The sequence below is a fragment of the Rhamphochromis sp. 'chilingali' genome (assembly GCF_963969265.1).
Source record: "Rhamphochromis sp. 'chilingali' genome assembly, chromosome: 3".
Lineage (NCBI taxonomy): Eukaryota > Metazoa > Chordata > Actinopteri > Cichliformes > Cichlidae > Rhamphochromis > Rhamphochromis sp. 'chilingali'.
The window spans coordinates 31,946,788-31,970,055 of record NC_137931.1 but is presented as its reverse complement, the minus strand read 5'-3'; the positions used below and the strand labels follow the sequence as shown (position 1 = coordinate 31,970,055).

The 23,268-nt window shown below is 40.9% G+C and overlaps 2 protein-coding genes across 3 annotated transcripts; one reads left to right on the top strand and one right to left on the bottom strand.

Moving 5' to 3' along the window:
• The first annotated feature begins 2,947 nt into the window (after window positions 1–2,947).
• rpl5b (ribosomal protein L5b) lies at window positions 2,948–11,154 on the top strand. The gene is made up of 8 exons (XM_080877534.1): window positions 2,948–3,075; window positions 3,575–3,644; window positions 3,737–3,852; window positions 5,967–6,101; window positions 6,327–6,529; window positions 9,836–10,013; window positions 10,702–10,790; window positions 10,994–11,154. The coding sequence occupies exons 1-8, from the start codon at window positions 3,073–3,075 to the stop codon at window positions 11,091–11,093; spliced, it is 894 nt and encodes a 297-aa protein (XP_080733660.1). The 5' UTR covers window positions 2,948–3,072; the 3' UTR covers window positions 11,094–11,154.
• A 141-nt stretch (window positions 11,155–11,295) lies between these two features.
• On the bottom strand, window positions 11,296–23,134 carry dipk1ab (divergent protein kinase domain 1Ab). 2 transcript variants are annotated; one of them, XM_080877532.1, is made up of 5 exons: window positions 22,995–23,134; window positions 13,047–13,181; window positions 12,844–12,951; window positions 12,584–12,757; window positions 11,296–12,494 (listed from the first exon to the last, which is right to left on the bottom strand). In XM_080877532.1, exons 1-5 carry the CDS (start codon window positions 23,046–23,048, stop codon window positions 11,682–11,684), a joined length of 1,284 nt encoding a protein of 427 aa, XP_080733658.1. In that variant the 5' UTR covers window positions 23,049–23,134; the 3' UTR covers window positions 11,296–11,681. The 2 variants fall into 2 exon arrangements, with proteins under 2 accessions (XP_080733658.1, XP_080733657.1); XM_080877531.1 differs by lacking the exon at window positions 22,995–23,134 and having other exon boundaries at window positions 12,844–15,072.
• Between the last annotated feature and the right edge of the window lie 134 nt (window positions 23,135–23,268).

The window sequence follows — 23,268 nt, the reverse complement described above, 5'->3', positions numbered from 1 at the left end:
CTTTTTATAAATAGATCTTTATAATGTTTTGTGCTAATATTGGCTGAGCCAGCAAAAAGCCAAATTATTGTGAAGGAGCATCATCAAACTGTGACTTTGCTTGTGTTGTTTGCAGTCACACACTCCTAACTGATGTCTACAGTTATCGCTCAATTTTTGATGTACACTTGATTAACATCCATACTACTGTACTATCTTGATTTTGACCACACTTCAAAGTGCACTGTCAAAGATCAGGACATGGAAAATGTATTTTTATGTTACAAGGTGGATTCCCGTAATTGCATAGAAAATAAAAAATTCCAATTAATTCAGTTGCATTTATATATCACCACAGCATAAGTCCAGTGTCCTCAATGCAGTCTATGACTCCTTTTCTGCTTTGGAACCACAAACATGACTGCACTCAGAGAGAGATCTACTCTAATGGGATGCAATGAGGCCTTTATTTTCTCTTATATATGCTCGCCCACAACTTTATTAGTTTATTTGTTTATTTGTTTATATAGAAGGAACCCCATTAGCTTCCACAACACTGGTTGCTAGTCTTCCTGGGGCCCAAACCATCAAATACCATCGAATAAAATGTTACACAATGAATTGGATGCAAAATATCCACGTAATTTAGCTCTTACATCCACAATAAGGTTTTACAATTCTGAAAATATAAGCATGTAAATATTAAAAAATATAAAAAACACTCAAACAAAATACACAATTTCCATTACAAGTGACATTGCCCTCTTACAATATTTACAAATAAATTAAAAACTGCCTAAATAGGCTTTTAGGTGATTTTTAAAATTATGAATAGAAGCCAATTCTCTAATTGCATAAGGCAACTTATTCCACTGAAAATATGCTCTAAATATAACAGAGTTTTTCAAAAAGTTACTTTTAACTCAAGGAGTTACTTAATAACACATCATCAACTGCTCATTAATGAAAAGCGAGCATCAGAATAGGAAAGAAAAGTCATTTAAGTGACTTGAACAAGGCATATTTGTGGGTGCCACATAGGCTGGTCTGAGTATTTCAGAAACTGCCGAGCTACTGGGATTATCTAGGGTTTACAGATAATGGTCAGGGGGAAAAAAATCCAGTGAGTGGCAGTTCTCTGGTAAAAATGCTTTGCTGATGCCAGAGGTCAGAAGAGAATGGCCAGACTGCTTTGAGCTGACAGGAAGGCAACAATAACTGAAATGACGACTTGTTACAACCAAAGTATTCAGAAGAGCATCTCTAAACCTTGAGCAGATGAGCTACAGCAGCAGAAGACCACACCAGGTGCTGCTCCTGTCAGCTAAGAACAGGATACTGAGGCTACAGTCAGCATGGGCTTACCAATACTGAAGAACAGATGACTGGGAAAATGTTGTCTGGTCTGTAGAAGTGGACTCGTGTACTGGTGTCCAGTTGATACTACCGCGATGAAATCGATACGTTGTTTCTACCCTCTGAGTTCAGTATGTAGCTCGGTGAATTATGTTAAATCAATTATTTTCTTTGGAAACAAAAAATATAGCTCAATGGCACCATGAAAACTGTCTGAACCTTTTGTGTTGATGGTCACATCTATTTTGTTTATAGTCTATAATACAGTTAAACAACATAAACTGACAAAAAGTGCTTTAAAGACAGACACATTTACATTCCACGTCTTCAAAAAACCCAGTTTCCAAATACATGAAAAGCTGAAAAGTGTGTCTTATTGTGTTAAGACACACCCTCTATTTACTTGATTTCTGATTGATACCAAATCAATCAGTGCAGTATCTCGCAGTGCTATTGATCTGATTAGCATTGATTTCAGCTGCGACATAGATTGGGGGCAAACATCATGAAACAAAGGATCCATCATGACTTGTATCAATGGCTCGGTTAGGTTACAGTGCTGTAAAGATAAAGGTAAAGATTCCTTTATTTTTGCAACAGCCATGTTGTGGGTGTTATTGTATATTGTGCCATGTTATGCTGGTGTTTGTGTGAAAATTGTACTGAATATTAAGAGGTAGGGGGTGGTGAGTGAGGCTCACTAAGTCCAATCACTGGCCTTATTGTTCAATGTTCTGATGGCCCAGGGAAAAAAAGGTGACTTTAAACACCTGTACCTCCTACCAGAGGGCATGAGGTTGAACAGGAGCTGCCCAGGATGGGACAGCATTGCCCTCCTGAGACACCGAGTGCTGGCTATGTCTGGAAGCATGAAAAATGTGAAAAGTATTGGTCCTGGCACAGAACCTAGTGCCACTCTATATCTTACTATTTTGTCTGTGTGAGGTTCCCTGTCTACATCAATAAATCACGAACTAACAGTTAGCAGTTTTGGTGCATCTGTGAACTGAAAACTGACACTACATTTCAACAGTGTTTTTCCTGTCTGGGAACATTACTGAGACACTCCACTTTCACTTTATTTGCAACAGGTTGAAAAAGAGGTCGCATTTGTGTCTGTGGATTTTTCTGAGGAAAAAGGTTAAAGTAGATAAATGAAACTTTAAGCAGCAGAGCTTTTCCACAGCAGACATTACAACTTGCAAGTTAACTAGGCTTGAAATTGACTCTATTCATTGTCCATGACAGGGTGTGTCAGTGGCTATGCACAAAGAGTCTGAAACTGAAGGACCTAAGTGGAATGCAGCTGCAAACTTGACATACACCTCAACTTTGGTGACGTGTTTCATGAAACATGCATTTGTCGAGACTTACTATCGCTTTCTGCCTACAACAGGCTGAGATAGGAGCAAAAAGACCAGCTGATTCTGAGGGGATGAGGTTGGAAATGTGATGTAATCTAAATGATTTTACACGGGAATATTAAAACACCAAAACAAAACAAACAAAACAAAACAAAACACACACCAAAACCCCAAGCAGATAATCGGGTAAATAGCTTCCCCAGCTCTCTAGGAGGCAGTGTTGTGAATCCAAGGTTCCAAAGCGGCACGGCTCATCCTGTGACGCGGTACTTACTGAGCGTGCGCACGATGATCTTCCTTTTTCCAGTGCAGCGGAGTCAAGCCCCAGTCTTTGGCTCCGGGCTCCTTCATAAGGAGACAAAAAGACTGCAAAATGGTTTGTAATCTGTCCACATATGTGCCTATATGTATACATTAGGCGTACATCTTGTGCTGTGTGGTGTCAGATGTTTGAAAACACATTGCTGCTGTTCAGATGAAGATAGATTCAGTCTTGCCAATGCCTACCCTGGTCTGCTTAAACGTGGCCTACCTGCTGCCTTTACAAAGTTACCGCTTCCTGTTGTCTGTAAAATGTTTGAAACTTTTACATTGATGTGTGACCAGTAGGTCCTTAAGATCACGTCCTCTTAATTAATATTTTTAAAACTACGTTTGGTCCTGTAGCTTAGCGACTGCCCTACTTAGCAGTTAAGCTAACTCCTCCCGTTGATTTTCATTGGGTCGGCTAGCTGATGTTAACCGACTGTAGTTCTTCTGACAGTGACAGTCCAGCTCATAGCAGCATTATAAACCAATCTCCAAGTGTCTCACTGAGGAGTTAAGGTCTGTATTAGTTTTTGAACTTGCTGTTAAGTTGATACTTCTGTTTTCAGGGTTTTGTTAAAGTGGTGAAGAACAAGGCCTACTTTAAGAGGTACCAGGTCAAATTCAGGAGGAGGAGAGGTAACCCATACCCGTGATGCTCCCAGTCGTTTTATGTTTGTCTTATTATGGCTGTCGTTCTGTTAGTAACTCATGATTTCTGTGTCTGACAGAGGGCAAGACTGACTTCTTTGCTCGCAAGCGCCTGGTCGTTCAGGACAAGAATAAGTACAACACACCCAAGTACCGGATGATTGTCCGCTTCTCCAACAGGGACATCATCTGCCAGGTAAGCATTTGTTGCACCTGCACCATTATAACTGCAGGAGGTCAAAATATCTGACAGCTCCTACAACATTTGGCTGAGAAAGGGTCAGAGTATATGCTGTTGGTGTTCCTCTGTACCTCACTCTGAGGTCCACTTTTTACTCAAATCAGCTGACAGATCCACCAAACCACTTGTTAATCATTTATAATGCTGATGTCAGGGGTAGAGAAGTGATGTGTATATTTTTAAAAACATGTTAATGGTAGTAGGTGTTTGTGACGTTGACTTTAATAATTTGTAGGCTGTCAAAGTTGATGTGTTAACGCGGATTAATCCATCATCACATGTCTCTGTCAACGCATTTCAGGCAGTTTGTCCAAAGATTGTCCATTCTGTCTTCCAGATGGGTTAAATACATTAAAAATGTTAATCATGTTAAGGTTGACAGCCCTAATAATTTGATAACTAAAGTGTTCGTCAGTCATTTTTACAGAATGGCACATCAGTTTCGTTTCTTCATTGCATTAATGTTTAGAATTGCTTAATTTGTCAGAAACAGCTGGGTTGCTGTTAAGAACCTTAACATCCTGCCATCTATCGTACCATTTTTGCCTTCGTAATGCAGGAAGATTTGATTGGGAAAATGGTTCTACTGTTTCAGCCATGTTTGCTGGGTAGTAGCTGGCTTGTAGATCATTTTAACAGCTCATATCCTTCATGCCCATCTTAATTCAAGGGTAAAAAGCTGTGCACATGCGTACTTCTCAGGTACAGCACAGTAGTTTTTGATGAACAGAGCCTTGCAGACTTAAGCTAATTCAAGTTGGTGCTGGTATAACTATGACAGCAGTAAGTCTGGCTTGCTCATGCAGATCAAAATTAAGCGTCAAAAGAAAAGAAAAAAGCACGCACCCCGAAATTCACTTACCGTATTTCCCGGACTACAAAGCGCACCTAAATATTAGCCGCACAAGCTAAAATCAGGGGAAAATCCTGTTTTGTACATACATTAGCCGCACCTGACCAAAAGCCGCAGGTGTTTCAATGTTGACTTATCATATGTAAGAGAATATGCACAAAGGGAATTGTCAGGAAAGAGATGGCTGTTTGGAGACATCACTTTTATTAATATTTTGAAAAACAAGTTATGGGTACATATTTGCACATGTAGTACATAACAGTAGCCTACAGCACACCAGAAAAATAGATTCGGACTACCTTTTAGGCTCAGGTGCAGTGACACGGCTTTAACAAGAAGAAAAGTCAGTCATTCACCACCATCTTTCTCTTCTTCCTGCGCACTAAAACCACCAAAGTCCTCTTCTCCAGTGTCGGATGCAAATAGGCTCAGGATGGCTTCGTCATCCACTCTTCTTCTCTCCTTCGTTGTCACTTTCAAAACCAAAGAAATCCTCATTGTCAGTGTCAGAGTCGAACACCCTCAGAAGGGCCGTGGCGGTGTCCTGCTCTCCATCATGCAGCAGTCCAGCCCTTCAAAATCCGTTGGTGATCGTGGATGTTTTCACACTTTTCCACGCTGTCAGAATCCACCGGTGGAGTTGGGCATAACTTGCTTTTTGGGCATAACTTGCAAGTTTATCGCCGCTCATCATCCACGACTCCCGCTGAACGCGTACCGCTACTTTGAAGTTTGTTTTTCGCGCTACTTCGTACGGCACTACGTTGCCTGGCGGACGGACATGTGACTAACATACCACTCTTGAACCCCGATCCTTCCGCCAGGCAACGTAGTGCCGTACAACAGCGGAACACACAAAACAAATCGTCTTACGATATGACAAAAATCACAGACAATCCATAGAAAAGCCGCACCTGACTAAAAGCTGCAGGGTTCAAAGCTTGTGCAAAAAGTAGCGGCTTATAGCCCGACATTTACGGTACTTTCATCTCTAGAGATCAGGTTTATTTTATTACCAAGTCAGTTTCCCTTTTGTTAGCTGCAATATTCTAATAACCAAATCTCGCTAAATCTATAAAAAGTTTAAAATTAGTTGCTATTAAATCACTGTGATGTGCAGCAGCATCATGCTGAGCTGCTTTATAGTCCAGAGTATAAATACACCTTCAAGATTTTTCTCCTCCTGTGAATTCATTTCCTTGCGCTTGTGTTGCAGATCGCCTATGCCAAGATTGAGGGTGATATGATCGTGTGTGCTGCCTACTCACACGAGCTGCCAAAGTATGGAGTCACTGTGGGCTTGACAAACTACGCCGCAGCCTACTGCACTGGTCTGCTGCTGGCCCGCAGAGTATGTATTAAACCTGTTCCAAGAGACTTAAATTGACCTGAAATTTTAGCGATGAAATTCATAGTCCTTTGAGAATGTTTAAGCAGATGTCAGCCTCTTAACGATTTGCTGAAATCGGGGCAAATTTGTATAGATAAAGTCTTGGAAACCAGAATAAAGGTTTTTGATTGCTGATCCAGAAATATCCAGCTGTTAAATCTCTTAAATGACATTTTCTGTGCGCAGCTCCTGAACAAGTTTGGCCTGGATAAGGTGTACGAAGGCCAGGTTGAGGTGACAGGTGACGAGTTCAACGTGGAGAGCATTGATGGTCAGCCAGGCGCTTTCTCCTGCTACCTGGATGCTGGGCTTGCTAGAACCACCACAGGCAACAAGGTGTTCGGTGCCCTGAAGGGGGCTGTGGATGGAGGCCTGTCCATTCCACACAGGTAACTTCTACAGACACAAAAAAACAAAACAAAACATACCCAGGTGTGAGGTGTGCTGCCTGGCAAATCACATTTTGGTGCTGGGCAGCAAAAATGCTTTTCTAGCTCCCGTTGCAAAAAATGCTCCAGCAATTTAGTTCTTAAAATATTTATACTTTTGAGAAATTGCTTAAGGGACGGTCTTACATCCTGTAATATTTTGTGTGGATGTCATAAGGAGTAAATCATTAGGTCTAGTTAAAGTCTAAAAGCCCTGTAAATGCCATAGATGCATGCAGAAAATAAAACGTTCAAACATCTTGGTGCTACAGACCTTCATGGAATGCATTTGGCCAAGTCTCAGCAATTAGAAGTTGGTTTACATGTAAGGGTTAGTTTCGGTCTTGGTATTGCGTGTGCTGACTGAGGAAATTTGACAGAAAATATTTATCATTACCGTTATTAGTGTTGCCTGCACCTCGCCCGCTGAGAAAAAGACCTTTTATGTTGAGCTTGTTGTCTTTGAGTTTTCCACCAATTTTTTGATAAAGCGTCTTTGAGTTGAAGGCTGTTACTACCGTGTCATAAAGTGATTACTGAAGTACCTCAGTTGGTTTGGGTGGCGGTAGAAAAGCAGTTGTTTGTGAATTGAATCCTATCGTGTGACAGTGCTGTGAATTATTTCAAGACTCTGCAGTAGCAGCTCGGTAAAAGTGGTTGGTTTCAATCACAGTACCTCAGTCAGAACCACAGGTGTTTTGAGTGGGAGAATGTGTCACTTACCTCTCTTCAGCAGAGAATAAGTAGGGCTATTAGGTGTGGGAATGATTACATGTTAATAGTCTGTCGTCAGAGAGAACATTGCTTTGCAAATGTGTGCATCTCGTAACACACCCACTACCTGGCCCCTTTTCTTTCAAATTACCCATCAGCTTGTCAGTGTTGCGAATTTTGAATGAGACTGCCAGTGCATCGTGTCGGATGAGTCTTTGTAGAAGATGGACTTATAAAAAGAACAACAAAGCGGTCGTCCGAATGCTGTCAGAAACGTCCAAACTTGTGTTGCTTAAACAAAAAACGAAGAAAAGAAACAGGTCTTTGGATTGCCGCTTTAAGTGCTGCGGTGAACACGTGGGACGGTTATCTTTTCCTCAGCATGAAAAGTAAAAGATAAAACGATCAGATTCCCGCTAGCCTGTTTATTATTCTGTTGGCACAGTTAAGGATCCGCCGTTTTACGGAGTTAATCGCTGCACAGTTATTGAGTCGGACCGAGCAGGAAAGCAATAATAAAATAAGCATCAGGATTTGTATTTATTTTTTCATATACAAGCTACAAACATTAAACTACTGAATGTTATCCTGCTGTTACTCGTCTTACAAACGCAGACACGTGGAAGTAATTGATGGATCTGAAGATCAAGTGTAAAACGAGGCAGCTGATATCCTCCGCTTTCGGTTGGCTGTATTACTCACTACCATCAGTGTATCTGAACTCGCAAGCTACACAAACAGTATGCCTGATTGCAGGTGGATAATGCTTGATCCTGCAGCGGTTCTGTGTGGAATTGTATTGATTTTTGTAATTGAAACAGAGTTTTGCAATATGTGAAGCCTGTGAGACAAGAGAGCAGCAATTAGTGGCATGTCTTTAAGTCTCCAGCCATACAGGGTGGATCAAAAAGAATAATCTCATATCAGAGTCCTTTAATTTCGCTGCTATTCATCGGTGACGATCGATGTTGGGGGGGAAAAAGGCATTCGTGAGTTTCTGGTGATTGCTAGTAGCCTAACAGTAGCAGTGTGTCCAGACTTGCAAAAGTAACAGTAAAGGTTGACTGTGGATGGCACGGCATATTTTACTTGTGAACATTGTAGGTTTTGTATGTAAAATTGTCCATTAGTTAAAAAAAATAAAAATAAATATAGATAGCGATTTGAGATCATTGATTCTTTTTATACATTTATGACATTTAGAATACTTTACACTGCATTGCACAAATATGAGTAAATGTGTTGGGTTCAAAAATAACTTCAGGCTGTATTTTGATCTCGATGCCTTTTTCTTTTAAAAGCATGTTGTTAAGTAGATTTATTTCACTAGTTCATCTTACCCGCTATCATTTGCTTGACAGAAAGTATATTTAGTTTGTTCTGGGGAGGCCACTATTTTAAAAAGCGCATTTTTTAAAAAAAATTAGAAATAAAATGGTTTATGTAACTAATTCTTAAAATAATTTCTTTTACTTCTTAGTCTGCACTTGATATCTTGTAATGCACCTATGCTCCCTGAAGATGGCAGTAATGCACCTAGAGGCAGTTTGTTTGACCTCATTTACTGAAAGTGTTAGCTGCGTGTGGCAGGGAGAGAATAGATGCTCCTCTGCAAACAGTAGAAACATAAAAAGCCAAAGAGACTGAAACCGCATTCTCAGTGAGAACAGAAAACTAGAATGTCCAAATCTTTAAAAACAATGCCCGATCACTGGAAAGTGGAGTAGGGTAGGCACACTAGCCCGGATAGATTTGAAAATGGCATTTTTGTCTGAAAACACTCCGCGTCCACACTAGCGTTTTCAGTCGTTTTCAGAGTTGTGCGTCCACATTGAAACGGCCGAAAGCACTTATGCTCCAGTACTGCGCACGCTTGAAACGAAAGAAGTTTTTTGACCTGCCTCATTTATTATTTCCTTTCTGGCTCTTTAGACCGTCGCGGCAGAATGTTGAGAAAAGCACAGAGTTTTTTTTAAAATGGACTAACAATGAGGTGGAGTTGTTGCTGCGAGTAACGCAAAAGTACAAAGTTGCAAAAGCAAGTGAGAGTTAAAGAATTTGAAGATCTGGAGCATGTACAGACTGATATTAATCTTTAATAGGGCTGTCAAAATTGAGAGCAAACAAAACATTAAACTGCTATCTTAGTTTAATTTGTCACATGACTGCTTCATATGACTAACATGCGTCATCGTTTTAGAAAGTCTGCGTTTTTGCTGTCCCCACTGCGAAATGTGTGCTTTTTCGAGAGCGTTTTCAAAACGCTACGTCTTCCATCAGCCAAAATGCCGTCTCAGTGTGGACAGGAGGCCAAAAGGGAGAGAAAACGATGCGGTTTCAAACGAAAACGCATTAGTGTGGACGTAGCCTTGGTCTTGGCTAAGTGAACTTATTGGAAACCGAAGTGAAAATCTGACAACTTGCTTAACTGAGCCATTTTTGTATTCGAAGACTAATTTAAATAGACACAGATAAGACCAAGTGTGTGGAATCTGCACTGCATATCAACAGTGCTTTCTCTCTTTTTTTTTTTTTTTTTTTTTTTGTCTGCAGCACCAAGCGCTTCCCTGGGTATGATACAGAGAGCAAAGAGTTCAACGCTGAGGTCCACCGCAAGCACATCATGGGCATCAACGTGTCTGAGTACATGAGCTATCTGATGGAGGAGGATGAGGACGCTTACAAGAAACAGTTCTCTCGCTTCATCAAGAATGGAGTCACCCCTGATTCAGCAAGTTTACTTTCTGCATTATAAAATTACCTTTGAGTTTTGTGTGGATTCATAGATTTAGTCAAATTTCAGGTGGCAGGGGGCTCTAGTTTTCTTTAGTGTTGGAGTATATTGGGTTTTTTTTGTTTGTTTTATTGAACCTTGTGCACTGTAAGTGTAGTTAATCTAGGTTAAGCTTGGGCTTTACTAAGCAATGTTCTAGTTAAGTAATTAACTAGAACATTCTAATCCCAGTGACAGGGTATTGATGATTTTCAAAATGTGTGATAATGGTTTGAGGTTCAGTTCTAAAGTGATCTCATGTCACTTCCTGAGGCTAAGCTGTTGACTTACAAATCTTACATCAATCACAGCAAATTTGTGCCTTTGTACGTCTCAGCATAGAACATTTGCACAACACATTTGCCAGCTTAGTTTTGTGTGTTGAGCAATTTTAGCGGAGCTACTTCAGCTGGTAAAATGAGAGAGCAGGATTTCGGTGTGGGGAATGAGCGATGCGGTGCACGAATGAAGCATTTCATCATTGATGTAGTTGCCACTATTTGAACATATTGGTTCTTAGAATAGTTTAGGGCTGAAAAATCAGCCAAATGATAATAATCGAATCTATTCTTGTGTGTGTGTACATTGTGAAATCCAAAATCTGTATTTTTTAGGACATAAGATTGAGTCGTTATCCATTTTTCAGATTGAGGAAATGTACAAAAAGGCTCATGCTGCCATTCGCGAGAACCCAGTCCATGAAAAGAAGCCTCCCAAAGAAGTCAAGAAGAAGAGGTGAGAAGTGATACCTGGGCTTTGCTTTACTCTTTCTCAGAACTGAAATTTGAAATTGGGAGGGAAATGTCAGTTTGAGATCTAGGCTAATTCATAGGGAATACCATGACTCCAGTGCCTTTTTGAACTAGTTTTGCCACAGCGGCTCTGACGCAATTAATTTAAACTAAATTCTAATTGTGTCTATGTGTGTTTCTGCAAAGGTGGAACCGTGCCAAGCTCTCTCTGGCCCAGAGGAAAGACCGCGTCGCCCAGAAGAAGGCCAGCTTCCTCCGGGCTCAGGAACAGGAGGCTGAAGATTAAGGCGTTGGTCTGCTCCGTTCCGAATGAGGAAATTTGTTCTAATAAAGCTATTGAAAAGGAATTGGTCCTCTTGTGAGTTTTTGTTTTTTTTTTTCCTACGGCATTTGCTGTAATGGGTGGCTCTTGAGACTATTTTAATATTAAAAATATCTTTTGTTTTTGTAAAGTTTAGTTAATCTAAGTAGGTCAAAAAGAGCAAAACAGGGATTTGCCAAAAATTGTGTTGAACTGGATATCCACTGGAAGCCTTGGAAGACTGTTCATTACACCCATAGGCTCAGTCAGCATATAGTACACAAGCTACCCAAAAGAACATGCAGGACCTTACTTCAAATTTATTATTCACCTTCATCCTGGTTTCAAAAAAATTGCACTCAGTTTACTGCAGTTAATCCTAACGGAGTCCGTTTGTGTACATTATTTAATATTGGTGATGTTGCTGACACCTATAGTGCCAACTTAGAATACATCTGTTAAACATTGAATACCACAGGATTATTAGTTTCCACGGTGAAAATGATTGTCCATTTTATTAATAAACTTAAAGGGCAAGCGTCAGTCATTGTGCTGTTGTGCAATCCTCGCTTATTAGGAATCTTTCGTGTGAGAGATTTTCTTCCACAGCAAAGTCTTGAGGTTGTTTAGAATGAGCGAATGTTCAATTTCCATCTGTTCTGCTGAACCTTTCAATGCGATGCAAGCGTACAGCTGCTTCTCGAGCTCCTCGCTCATATCAGATGGCGCTCCCCTCAGAATGTAGTCCTTGAGTGCGTCGCAGGCTTTGGCTAAGTTTGGCCTGGTGACTTCTGTTGTGCAGCGATGCTTTGTGAGGTCACAGGAAGTTAGGCAGTCGGCTCCATACAGACAGTCCTCGTCCACGTCGCAGCGCTGCTGCCTGATGACTTCTTGGAAGATGGCTTCAGGCACGATGTGGCGCGCGTCCATCACCTTCAAGTCGTGGCGGTCGTTGTAACCGAAAGTGGTGGCGCTCACGTCGCACATGAGGAAGCTTCCGAAAGTGCCGTGGAAAATATCCTCGACCAGCTCCAGCAGTCCGATGGAGATCTTGGCCTTGTGTGGCCAGGATGGAGTGAACCACTGGTCCATGCTGCGGCGCAGACCGGCAGGGATCCACATTTCAATAATCCAGGGTAGACTAATCCCATACAAGGGAGAGTGTGGTACTTTCTCCATGACATATAGATCTCCACAGAAGCCCAATAGCTTGGGTGTGTGCTCTCTGTCGTGCAGGACTAAAGCCAATAGGAATTCATTGAGCTGCAACAAAGCCCATGTGGAGCGAGCCTCTGGCAGTGAGATATGGCTGTCCTTATTGCCATCTGCAATGGACAATACTTGAGTTGCCAGCTCAGCGAGGTTTGCCTGATCCCCCACTTTGGCCTGTAAAGAAATGTAGTTTAAATGAGGTTTAAATCCAAACTGAAGCTTTGAAATTGGATCTGACAGTATTTAGTGTTTGGCTTTCTAACCTTTAGGTGGTCAGTGATCATCTCTCTGAACTTTTCCACTGAGGTTCCCTTGGTTGGTTTGTTGAAGGCTGCAGAAGTCTCTTTCCTGGGCTCACCTCCCAAATCATAACGAGGAGCCTCCTCCATCTGGCACTTAATAACACCCTCTAGGTCTCCCCAGCTCCCCGAGTAAACCTAAAATAAAGATGCAGCCAAATTAATAAAAAGCAGACTGGAGAGTGATGTTTGCATTTATAAAAAAAATAAATAAAAAAGCTGACCTGGCTGTTGGGGTTGGCAGTGAGGCACTTTCCCAGGTAAAGAGTCTGTTTCTCACACAAGCTGCTGCAGGCTGAGCCATCAATGACTCCTTTTTTGTATTTGTCACACTGGAAAATAAAAAAGAAATTGTCACAGAACTGTAAACATTTTGTAGGACCTGATGGGATTGGGCGGGTACATAATGGGAGTATGAAATGCTCACTATTGAGTTTTTGCACTCGTGCCCACGACACATCTCTGTGTAGGACGAGTACTCCACATAGACTATCCAGCTCCCCACGAACACTGCCAGCCACGAGAAGAACAGGTACTTCATGTGCAGGTAGGAGAACCTCGCCTGTTGGCAACATATTTCAAACATTTACGTTACTTTTGGAGTGAATTGCAACTGTAAAACTGTATTATGGGAGTTCATTGTTTTAAATTCATACACAGAGTGATATCAGGCTTTCAAAAAAACCAATCTGCACTCTATTATGTTTCAGTACTGTAACTGCATGCAGATATCTGGATATTGCATTAAACTGTCAGATCTGTTAAACTAGAGATTTGACACATCATAATGGAGATTAATGAGAGAATAAGAGTCATATTTGTTACTTGAGGCCAGTTCATTGCTCTTCCTTTATTTGATGAGCACACACTGTACCTTACTTCATTTTTTCTAATTCACATTTACAGATAAAATCAGGACCCTGCTGCTAACGTTGACTGAAGCATCGCTCCACATATTTTATATGTCAAAGCCAGCTCGCTTGTTATGATCAGAAATCACTAACTTGAAAACCGCAACAACGGTACAGTGACATCAATTGCATTGTGCAGGAACACAAATATGCATAACAAATCTGAGGCCTTGAAACAAAACTACAAGTTAAACTTTGGGGAAACAGTGTTTTCCCCCAAATCAGCATTCAGGATAATTAACACAGTTTTGTCTTTTGCAAAGGCTGAGGTTTTCCACACACTCTGCTTCTTTAAAAACTTAATTCAACCCCATCAATAGACTTGTGACCTGTCCAGGGAGTACCCCACTTCTCAACCTAACACAGCGGGGACAGGCTCCAGGCCCACAGCAATTCTGATTTAGATAAGAGAGTAACAAAATGGATGAGTGTGTCTGACACGGTTAACTTTAATGGGTTTATCTTCTAAAAAAAACAAATTTAAGGCCAGTACACACAACTTTCAAATGAACACTGACATCATTCATTTGGAGAAGTGGCTCAGGAGTTGATTCCAATGTCCTTGACTGAACTGCACATTGTTCTCAATGGTTAGTTGTGTGCCTTGTACAACAGTATGCTAACAGTGTTGGGGGCGGGGTGCAAAAAAACCAAACAAAAAATGGCAAAAATTAATTTTAGTTTTTGCCACTTGAGGGCAGCAGAACAATCTCTAAACCAAACACTTTCATTGCACGTTATGTCCTCCTTGAGATTACCAGTTTATATACCCAGCAGACATAGAAGAAGAAAGATTAGCATTCATTGAGAATATTCATTTATTCTGCTGTTGCTTTGTTTGAGCACCGTTTTTGTTCTCCACCAGTTGCTGACAAAAAGCACTTAGAATTCCACCTTATTTAATTAATGTTAAATGCTCTGGCTTCCTCCTACACATGCATGTTAGACTAACTGGTGATGCTTAATTATCTGTAGGCATGTATGGGAGAGTGTGTGTGGTGGACTGGTGACAGGATGTACCCCTTCCGCTCGATGACAGCTGACAGAGCAAATGACTGTTGACATTTAAGGCTCATCGTGCCCTCTCACCATCTTGTGTGTCTGACCTCTTTCTTGCATATGATCTGTATATAGCCTGAGACTCTCAGGCAGAGGGCTTTTATTTGTTCCAGAGGAAAAGCTGCAAACTAGTGATGGCATTGACGCAGAGATCCAAAACTGAGTAACAGGCTGCCTGAAGAAATGAGGGCAGCAGAGTCAGCGGCCTCTTTAAAATCTCTTTCTAAGACATACTATTATAGGAAAGCTTCTTCTGATTCCATTATGTTTTTTGTCAATTTAGTGATTTAGCTTTTTTTCTGTTAAAATGTTTCCTTGCTTGCATCCTGTACACGGTGATGGTTTGTTTTGTTGTACTGCCATTCGTTATTTGAAGCTGTATAATTATTATTATATTAAATGACAAGTTAATGGTGTTAGTGCTTTGATCCTCAGAAAAAAAAGTGAAGAAAAAAATAGTTTGTTTTTAGCTAATAAATAAAATTGCTACCAGTGGTAATGTTACTCTTCTTCTACTTCTTTATTTTGGCTTCTCCCTTTAGGGGCACCACAGTGACCCCTACAGTCCAAGCACATGCATGTTACTGCCTCTGCCTCCATCTCACCTGATCCCTATCATCCTACTCCGCATGTCCAGCTTCACTACATCCACAAACTTCGTCTGAGGTCTTCGTCTTTTTTCCCCTCATACCTAGCAAGTCCATATTTAACAGCCACTATCCCTCCTTTTTACAAACCATTTTACCCTTGCCTCTCCAAACTGCTTAACTTAAGCTGTCTCTCTGATGTACTAAATTCTAATCGTGTATGAAATCGTAGCATCTTCAACTCTGCCACCTCCTATCAGTGCCAACATCTCCAAACCATACATCATAGCAGGTCCCGCTTCCATCCTGTAAACTTTCCCTTTCACTCTTGCACTATCTTTCTGTCACAAGTCACCCTTGACACTCGTCTCCACCCATTCCACCATGCCTGCACTCTCTTATTCACCTCTCTTGTGCATTGTGCATTGCTTTGGATGGTCGATCCCAGGTATTTGAACGCATCTAACTTCATCTAAGGAGCTCGGAAAGACAAGCGACTAGACTTCTTTAAGTTTCTTTAAGACGTTTCACCTCTCATCCGAGAAGCGCCTTCAGTTTTAAGCCCAAATGGTGGCTAGTCCCTGATTTGAAGTTCCCTAAGAGGGTCGTCGACTACTATTGATCATGTGCCTCATCACATGAGCCAAGGTGCGGAAAAGGCCATCGGTGATTATCAGCAGAGGTTATGGGTGCAACCATTGTGACACCCAAACTTCTTAACGTCCACTCACATCTGTCGCATGTGTCAGTTGATCTCAATAAGTCACATGACAGGGTGAGGCAGGGTCTCAACAATGTTTTCACCTGAAACCTCTGCTGATCGTGGCATGGTGTGCTGCTTTTTCAGATGTTTTAGGGCCTTTAACTTTGCCAGACACGTTCTATTTAAAGTATTTTTTGATTCAACAGGTGTGGGTAGTGTTAGTGACATTTAACTCAGCTTTCCAAAAAATGTGGTTAATGAAAGTTATTATTATTTTTTTAAGAATAATCAAAATAAAATTTGTCCAAGTATATGAAACATTTACAATTATGCCAAAAACGTAGAAATCAGGAAGTATTCAAATACTTTTTCACAGAACTGTACTACCACAGTACCACTAATGGATGTCTCCCTTTTACAATATTCAGACTCACAGTCATTAAAGTAATTAACACAAGCTTAAGGGCTAAAAGATGAATGAATTTGTTGCTACACAGCTGCTGAGAAAATGCTAAATTCAAACTTAGCACTGCTTTAACACAGTATTATCTATGGCTTTTATTTATGGGTGAATAAATGACTCAAGCAGGTCACTTACACGCCGTAGAGTGCACCTCAGTACCATCATTAACATTACTGTTCCACTTTTTGAAGAAAATAATTATGGAAAGCTCAATCAATTTGGAAAATAAGTATAAAAAATGTGTTTACAGTTGTAATGGTCTGGTGTAAGTGAATAAAGAGACCTTTTAATTGATGTTTTCAGTGGTCATTTGGTCTATTAGTAAGGGAACAAGCCTGTAAAAGGAATGCAAATAAGCTCTAAACTGAGTTGTATCACTGAGTACATCATTAAAGCAATTGCTTCTAAATAGGTGCTCAGTAATTAACAGTAAATGGTGTTCGCGGCCTGCTGTGTGAAACATTTAGAGTGACTCCAGACTCATTACTGTGTCTTTTGATTTTCTTTCTAATTCCCTGCCTGATAAAATATACACTCCACTTAGATCTATATGGCATTTTTCCAACTGGAGAACATTAGTGAACAAAAACAGACTTTTTCGCAGTCCCACTTCCTTCTCTATTAATGGTTCTTGCACTTAGTGCTTGACAGTGATGGACACCCCCTGCTTCCCACCTCTGCCCCTTTCAGATCCAATTTATTTATTGGCATAAGTCACTCTGTCTCTGTCCCCCTCATCTTCTTCCTCTCTGTAGCACTCTACAATCCATCTTCTTCTTTTGTCCCATCAATGATAGTTTAATAGCAGTTGTAAGACAATCTAACAATGTAATAAAAGTCAAATATCTGATTTTTTCCAGTATTGGAAAGTAGATTACGCAGTATTTGTCATTCGTATCTCTTTCCAAATGGCTTTGTCAACCATTTTCTGCTTTCAGCACCATAGATAATGCAGAAATTTTGCTTTCAGACAGCCTCCATATGTCACTATCTAATCTAATTTTCTGCCACGCAGTGACCTCAGATCTCACGGTACTCAGTCCTGGTGTTATTAGGATGAAAGGAGCAGACAACAACTAAACATTTAAAAGCAGAATTAGATTAATTTTGAGTTGTTTGTTGGCAGTGTATCATGCCATAAACACACTATTGAACCATTATTTTTGTTGTAAAGTTAAAGGCCCCATAATACCTTATCACCCCAATAGAGCACTTGGCACTCAGACTGCTGACTTACTTGTGGTTGGGATATTTAAAAGTAGAATGGGAGAAGAAGCCTTCAGCTTTCAGTCTCCTTTTCTGTGGAACCAGCTTCCAGTTTGCATTTGCAGACACGTTCTCTGCTTTTAACATCAGGCTTAAAACCTTCCTTTTTGATAAATCTTATAGTTATGCCTTAGTTTATTGTTCACTCCCTGTGTGTTTACACACCTCTTTGCATTTAATTATTAGTTATTATTAATCTCTGGCTCTGTTCCACAGTATGTTTTTTGGTCCTGTCTCTCTCCCATCACCCCCAACCGGTCGTGGCAGATGGCTGCCCCTCCCTTAGCCTGGTTGTGTCAGAGGTTTCTTCCTGTGAAAAGGGAGTTTTTCGTTCCCACTCTGGGTTTTCTCTGCATTACTGTAGGGTCTCTACCTTACATTATAAAGCACCTTGAGATGACTGCTGTTGTAATTTGGCACAATACAAATAAAACTGAATTGAACTGAATTGAACTCTCACTAGAAATTAAATGCTGAACCTATTTCACTGGCTGATTGCTAACAGTGGCTCTCTACCATTTGGGACTGTGAAGTTTGAGTACATTATTTTACTTTATGTTTCACTAAGGTCACTGAAAAAGCAACACACAAAGTCAGTATCTATTTATTCTATCTCTATGGTGTTTAAAGAGGTTTGTGTCCTGTTGGTCAATGATGCAGAAACACAGTAAAGGAAGTAAGATTTAAAACCACAGAAACATGTCAGTTATCAGTCATTCACTCCCAGCAAAGAGTGAGGAGGAAGAGAAACATTCAGATCATTTATGTACCAATGAAACCTATTTTGGAAAGAAAATCAAACCCCGGTGCAGTGCTTGTTCATGTTTTTGCATCTACAGTTTCAAAACGTCCCCTAAACTTTTTGTTCATAAAGTTACTGTTCTGAAAAGAGGACAGCTGTAAGGCTGCATCAACTGAGTGTGGATGTGTGAGTGTGAGAATGATCGTGACTGTTAAAAACGTAGCCGTGCAAAACGGGCAGATTGTGGGCTGTCACTTTCTCAACCAAACAACGCTCAGCATTATAGAATGGCTGAGTATTTGTAACAACAAACCATAGAGACAGAATAAATAAAATTTGATAAAACATTTTGTCGGCCCCAATTTGAGTTTTACACCATCAGAGTGACATTCTGTAAAGGTTAGCACCTTGGGCTGCATGTCACTTTTTCCACATCTCCACAGGATTATTTGAGATTTAAGGCTTAGGTTTAGTGTTTAAATTGGAATTAAACACCGGCTTAGATTGTTGAAACAGAGGAAGAACAGACAGACAGACAGACACTTAAAGATTCATGATGCTATTAGTAAAACTCCATTTTCTCTTACATTTTATTTATGTAGTGACAATTTATAATAATGGATTGGATTTATATAGCGCTTTTCAAGGCACCCAAAGCGCTTTACAATGCCACTATTCATTCACTCTCACATTCACACACTGGTGGAGGCAGCTACAGTTGTAGCCACAGCTGCCCTGGGGCAGGCTGACAGAAGCGAGGCTGCCATATCGCGCCATCGGCCCCTCTGGCCAACACCAGTAGGCGGTAGGGTAAAGTATCTTGCCCAAGAACACAACGACCAGGACAGAGAGCCCAGGGATCGAACCGGCGACCTTCCGGTTACAGATACGCTTCCCAACCCCCTGAGCCATGGTTACCCCGAACAACAACAACAGCTTCATTTATACCATAAGGTAAAGACCCTTGATTATTAGAGAAAGAACCTTAATGATAAGGTTAGACGTCAAACATTTCTTTTTGATAAAGCTTAATGTCAGGACTGAATCAGGTATCTTAATTTTCATTCCTCTTTTGTTTATATGTCACTACCAAATGTCATTAACTTTTGTCATTTCCAGTTTGTGATTTGTCCTTGTCTCTCTGTGCTCCTGTTTTTTCTCTACTCTTTCTCCTCACGCTTCAGCCAATCGCAGTAGATGATTGGCTGGTTCTACTGGAGGTCTCTTCCTGTTAAAAGGGGTTTTCTCCTTCCTACTGCTGCCAAGTGTTGCTCATAGGGTGTCATTCCTTTTTTGACATTTTAAAACAATCGTTCATTCTGACTGGCGCTGAGATCTGCTGGCCCTCACACATCTTATTCCAAATTCTACACTTTGTCAGTGTGTCTTACTGATAATGTTTAAAAAAAAAAAAAGATGCACAATCACTGTGCAAGCGCCCTGCAAAAAACCAGGAAATCCACTGAACTCTTGCTATTTAAATATCATCGTTGTTGCTTTGTCTATTGATTGATGTACTTACAAATCTGATCGTGCAGATCCACAGCAAATTTAACAGCAGTAACCGCACGAGTAAGTGCTCTGTGTACCTCCCATCTATTGTGTTGTAGTTGAAATATATCAACAGCAAAAACATTATGGAAATGGTGCTCTATGGGGAAAACAAATGCATGGTTGGCCTTTTTCTAATCGATAGTTTGTGGCTTTCGTTTCAAGTCTGGCCTATGCTTTTCTATCTGCTGCATCATGTATTGACCCTTTGTGAGTTGAGAGAGTTACACAAACATGGCTAATGAGCCCATATTGATTGTGGCTGCTGTGACAGCTATTAATTAGAGACTGACTGGGAACTGTGGCCATATGCTGAGGTGGGTGGAAAGAAACAGTCTGTCTTCATCTGGTTGAACTCTCCTCTAAACCAACCCACGGCTCTGTTAAAAGGCTTCTGTATTTAGCCCTGAAGGTCTTGTGAAATAACATTGAAAAAATCGAGGACGTGCTGTACTATTACAAAGGATCACCTGCTGTTGATCTGTTGAAGCAGAGAGGAGATTTAAGCTGATCACGAGCACCACATCACTGTTCTGCTGTTCTGACACTTGGTTTTTGCAGCGTGCACACCATTCATCCATTATGTATGATTATAAAGCTATCCCTCAGAGGTTGCTGTTTAATGGGCTTCTCTGCAGGGATGAGAACGGCATGAGAACAGTGAAACAAAAGATGGAGAGGCCAGGAGGATTCATTTGCAGAGAGGTTGCTTAATATCACTGACAAATAGAAAAGCGGGCCAACATAAAGAGAGATGCAGCTAAAGGACTGATAGAAAGATGCATCAGAAACAGCCCGGCCACGCTTCTCCGCTTCTTCTCTCTTCGAAGTCTCTGAAGTGAGAAGGAGGCCACATTGTTGGAACAGACATTATGAAGATCTGACTCATAACTGTACAGACAGCAGACAACCCCTCCCCCTGTAATATCCTCCTGAGTAATGCAGCAACGTTAACACATGTGAACTTTATCACCAGTTGTTCTCTCTATTCTGAAGTTAGACATCTAGCTCTTTGACATCGTGGCCATTTCCTTTGCAGCGATGCATGCAATAATAACTTGCAGACCCTGCCATTCACTTCCCGTTGTTCTAAAACAACAAATCTTAAGCATCTTTTCTCTTTTACTGATATCTTTGCAGTATTTAAATAATATACATAATGCGCTGTAGTACGACCAACTAACAGATGAGCTTCTGTAGCTCAAACTGAGGAAAAAGCTCATGCTGCTTCTGATGGAAAGATGTCAGAATTCACAGTCCATCACACTTTGTTGTGCATGGGGCTGCATAGCCACAGACCAGTCAGCCACAGACACCAGTGGGCACGTGAGCATCAAAGGTGCACCACAGAGCAGTGGAAGAAGGTGATAACACGTTTCTTTTAAATCATGTGGATGGCTGAGTGGATGTGGCTCGTTTGCCTGGGAAATACCTGGGACCAGGGTGTACTATGGGAATAAGGCAAGCCAGAAGAGGCAGTATACCAGTTTGGGCAATGTTCTGCTGGGAAGCCTCCAATCACGCATCTGTTGGATGTGCTGGACAAACAAGTCCAATCCATGGAGGCCCCACATCGCCATTTAAAGGATCTGTTACTAACATCTTGGTGCCCGATACTACAGCTCACCTTCAGGGGATTAGTGGCGTCCATGTCTTGATAGGTCAGGGCTGTTTTGGCAGCAAAAGGGGGCCCAACACAATATTAGGCCGGTGGTCATGATATTAAGCCGGATTGGTGCATATGTTCGACCTTTCTTTCTTATTTCTTGGTTGAAATTTTACATCTTTTGAATCTTTACCTGTGATGAAATGCTTCATGTGCAGCTCCATTTGGAGACAACATCGATTCTTGCTGATTTCAGTTATAATATATATACAGTTGAACTACTCATGGAATTTGAGTCATTTCAAATAATACCGTTATTATTACAGGCAGCCTTAGTAGCGCAGTGTTTAGTGCTGTTGCAAAAAAATACTATTTATATGCACCCCCCCCCCCCCCCCCCCCCCCAACAATAAAATAAAGTATTTCACTATTTCAGTGGAAATAGCTTCTCTCAAAGGATGACTGAATGACACTTCTTAAGTCATCACTGGAAGGCTAGGGTGGCCTAGAAAACTGAGCGATACTGGTGGCTGTGCCTTGAGACTGACTGTCTCTTCTTTTTTTCACTGCATTTGACAGTTTTGTTTCTAACATGCATGAGTACGGACAGGAAGCAAACAGGAGCAGCTGCCGAAATAAAAGAGTGAAGAAAATGGTGCCGATTAGATAAGGAAATTTGTTAAATTAGGTAAAGCAAACGAAACAAAATGCAATAACAATAGTTTGACAGAGAAGTGAAGCATTTAACCCTCTTTAGCCAAGTGGAAAACACGCTGAAGTTGACTTGCTACTCGTCTGTGCATTTCGTTTCCTGAGACCTCCACCTGTCCTTGAGGGACTTCCCCAGTTTAATTTTTACTTATGAACAATTCCTCTGTGGACTTCACCTAATTTCACTCACAGAAAATGATTACACAATATTCTTTCAAAGATTCTCAAATGAGGAGCAGTATCATATCAAACAGAAATCTAGAACTTTATATTAACTTACATCAAAGCATGAAACGTTTGCAGTGCTTAATCTAGCCGAGTGAAGGTAAAACAGCCATTAATATCTGGCGACTCTTCTAGATATGTCACACTAGATCTACGTGACATATCTGAATGACTTACATAATCAAAGGAGATCTTAAACTTTTGCAGCATAAAAAAGCCTCTTTTGAATGGATGGCAACCAGCTAAATGCATCATGGAAGTGGTTGCTACAGTAACGGAGATCAGGAGGATGGTTGAGTCCTGTCGAGTCGTCGAGCATCAAGTGACTTTATGACTCATTGTAAGAAGCCTACACAGTATTCTGTAAATTACCTCCAAATCCATGTGAGATATCTGAAGGTTAAATAAAAAAATATATATATATATTTAATTAACAGTAATCAAGCGCAGCGTCACTCATTTAGGCTCCCTGTAACATCCGAGCGCATGCAAACATACATCGACAGATTTTTAAATGGACTTCACACCAGAGTGAAGATGGATTTTCTTACCTGGATGTACAGAGGCTTTCTGAAGAACCCCCATGGAAACAGACCTCTTGCCATGGCAAATGCCGAACATCTCACAGCAGCTGCTGAAGCAATAAATTCGGTGTGCACTTCACATTCGTATCAGGCAACGCCTGTTGGAGTGACCCTGGAAAATTTCCACATATAAATCATCATTATTAGTGTCGGCAGCACCGTGGATGTGCGTTTAGGCGCCGAGAGACAGCGGACTGAGCTGCACCGCTTGCTGCAGCGAAGTCAGACTCATATTGGTTTA

What these genes read in the sequence shown, in the direction of transcription:
- rpl5b (XM_080877534.1), top strand. An exon ending in CAAATTCAGGAGGAGGAGAG is followed by an intron (nt 3,645 to 3,736) that starts GTAACCCATACC and finishes TGTGTCTGACAG; the next exon opens with AGGGCAAGACTGACTTCTTT. An exon ending in AAAGAAGTCAAGAAGAAGAG is followed by an intron (nt 10,791 to 10,993) that starts GTGAGAAGTGAT and finishes GTTTCTGCAAAG; the next exon opens with GTGGAACCGTGCCAAGCTCT.
- dipk1ab (XM_080877531.1), bottom strand. Translation starts at nt 13,194, where the DNA reads ATGTTGCCAACAGGCGAGGTTCTCCTACCTGCACATGAAGTACCTGTT. An exon ending in CTGCCAACCCCAACAGCCAG is followed by an intron (nt 12,758 to 12,843) that starts GTCAGCTTTTTT and finishes TCTTTATTTTAG; the next exon opens with GTTTACTCGGGGAGCTGGGG. An exon ending in TGATCACTGACCACCTAAAG is followed by an intron (nt 12,495 to 12,583) that starts GTTAGAAAGCCA and finishes ATTTCTTTACAG; the next exon opens with GCCAAAGTGGGGGATCAGGC.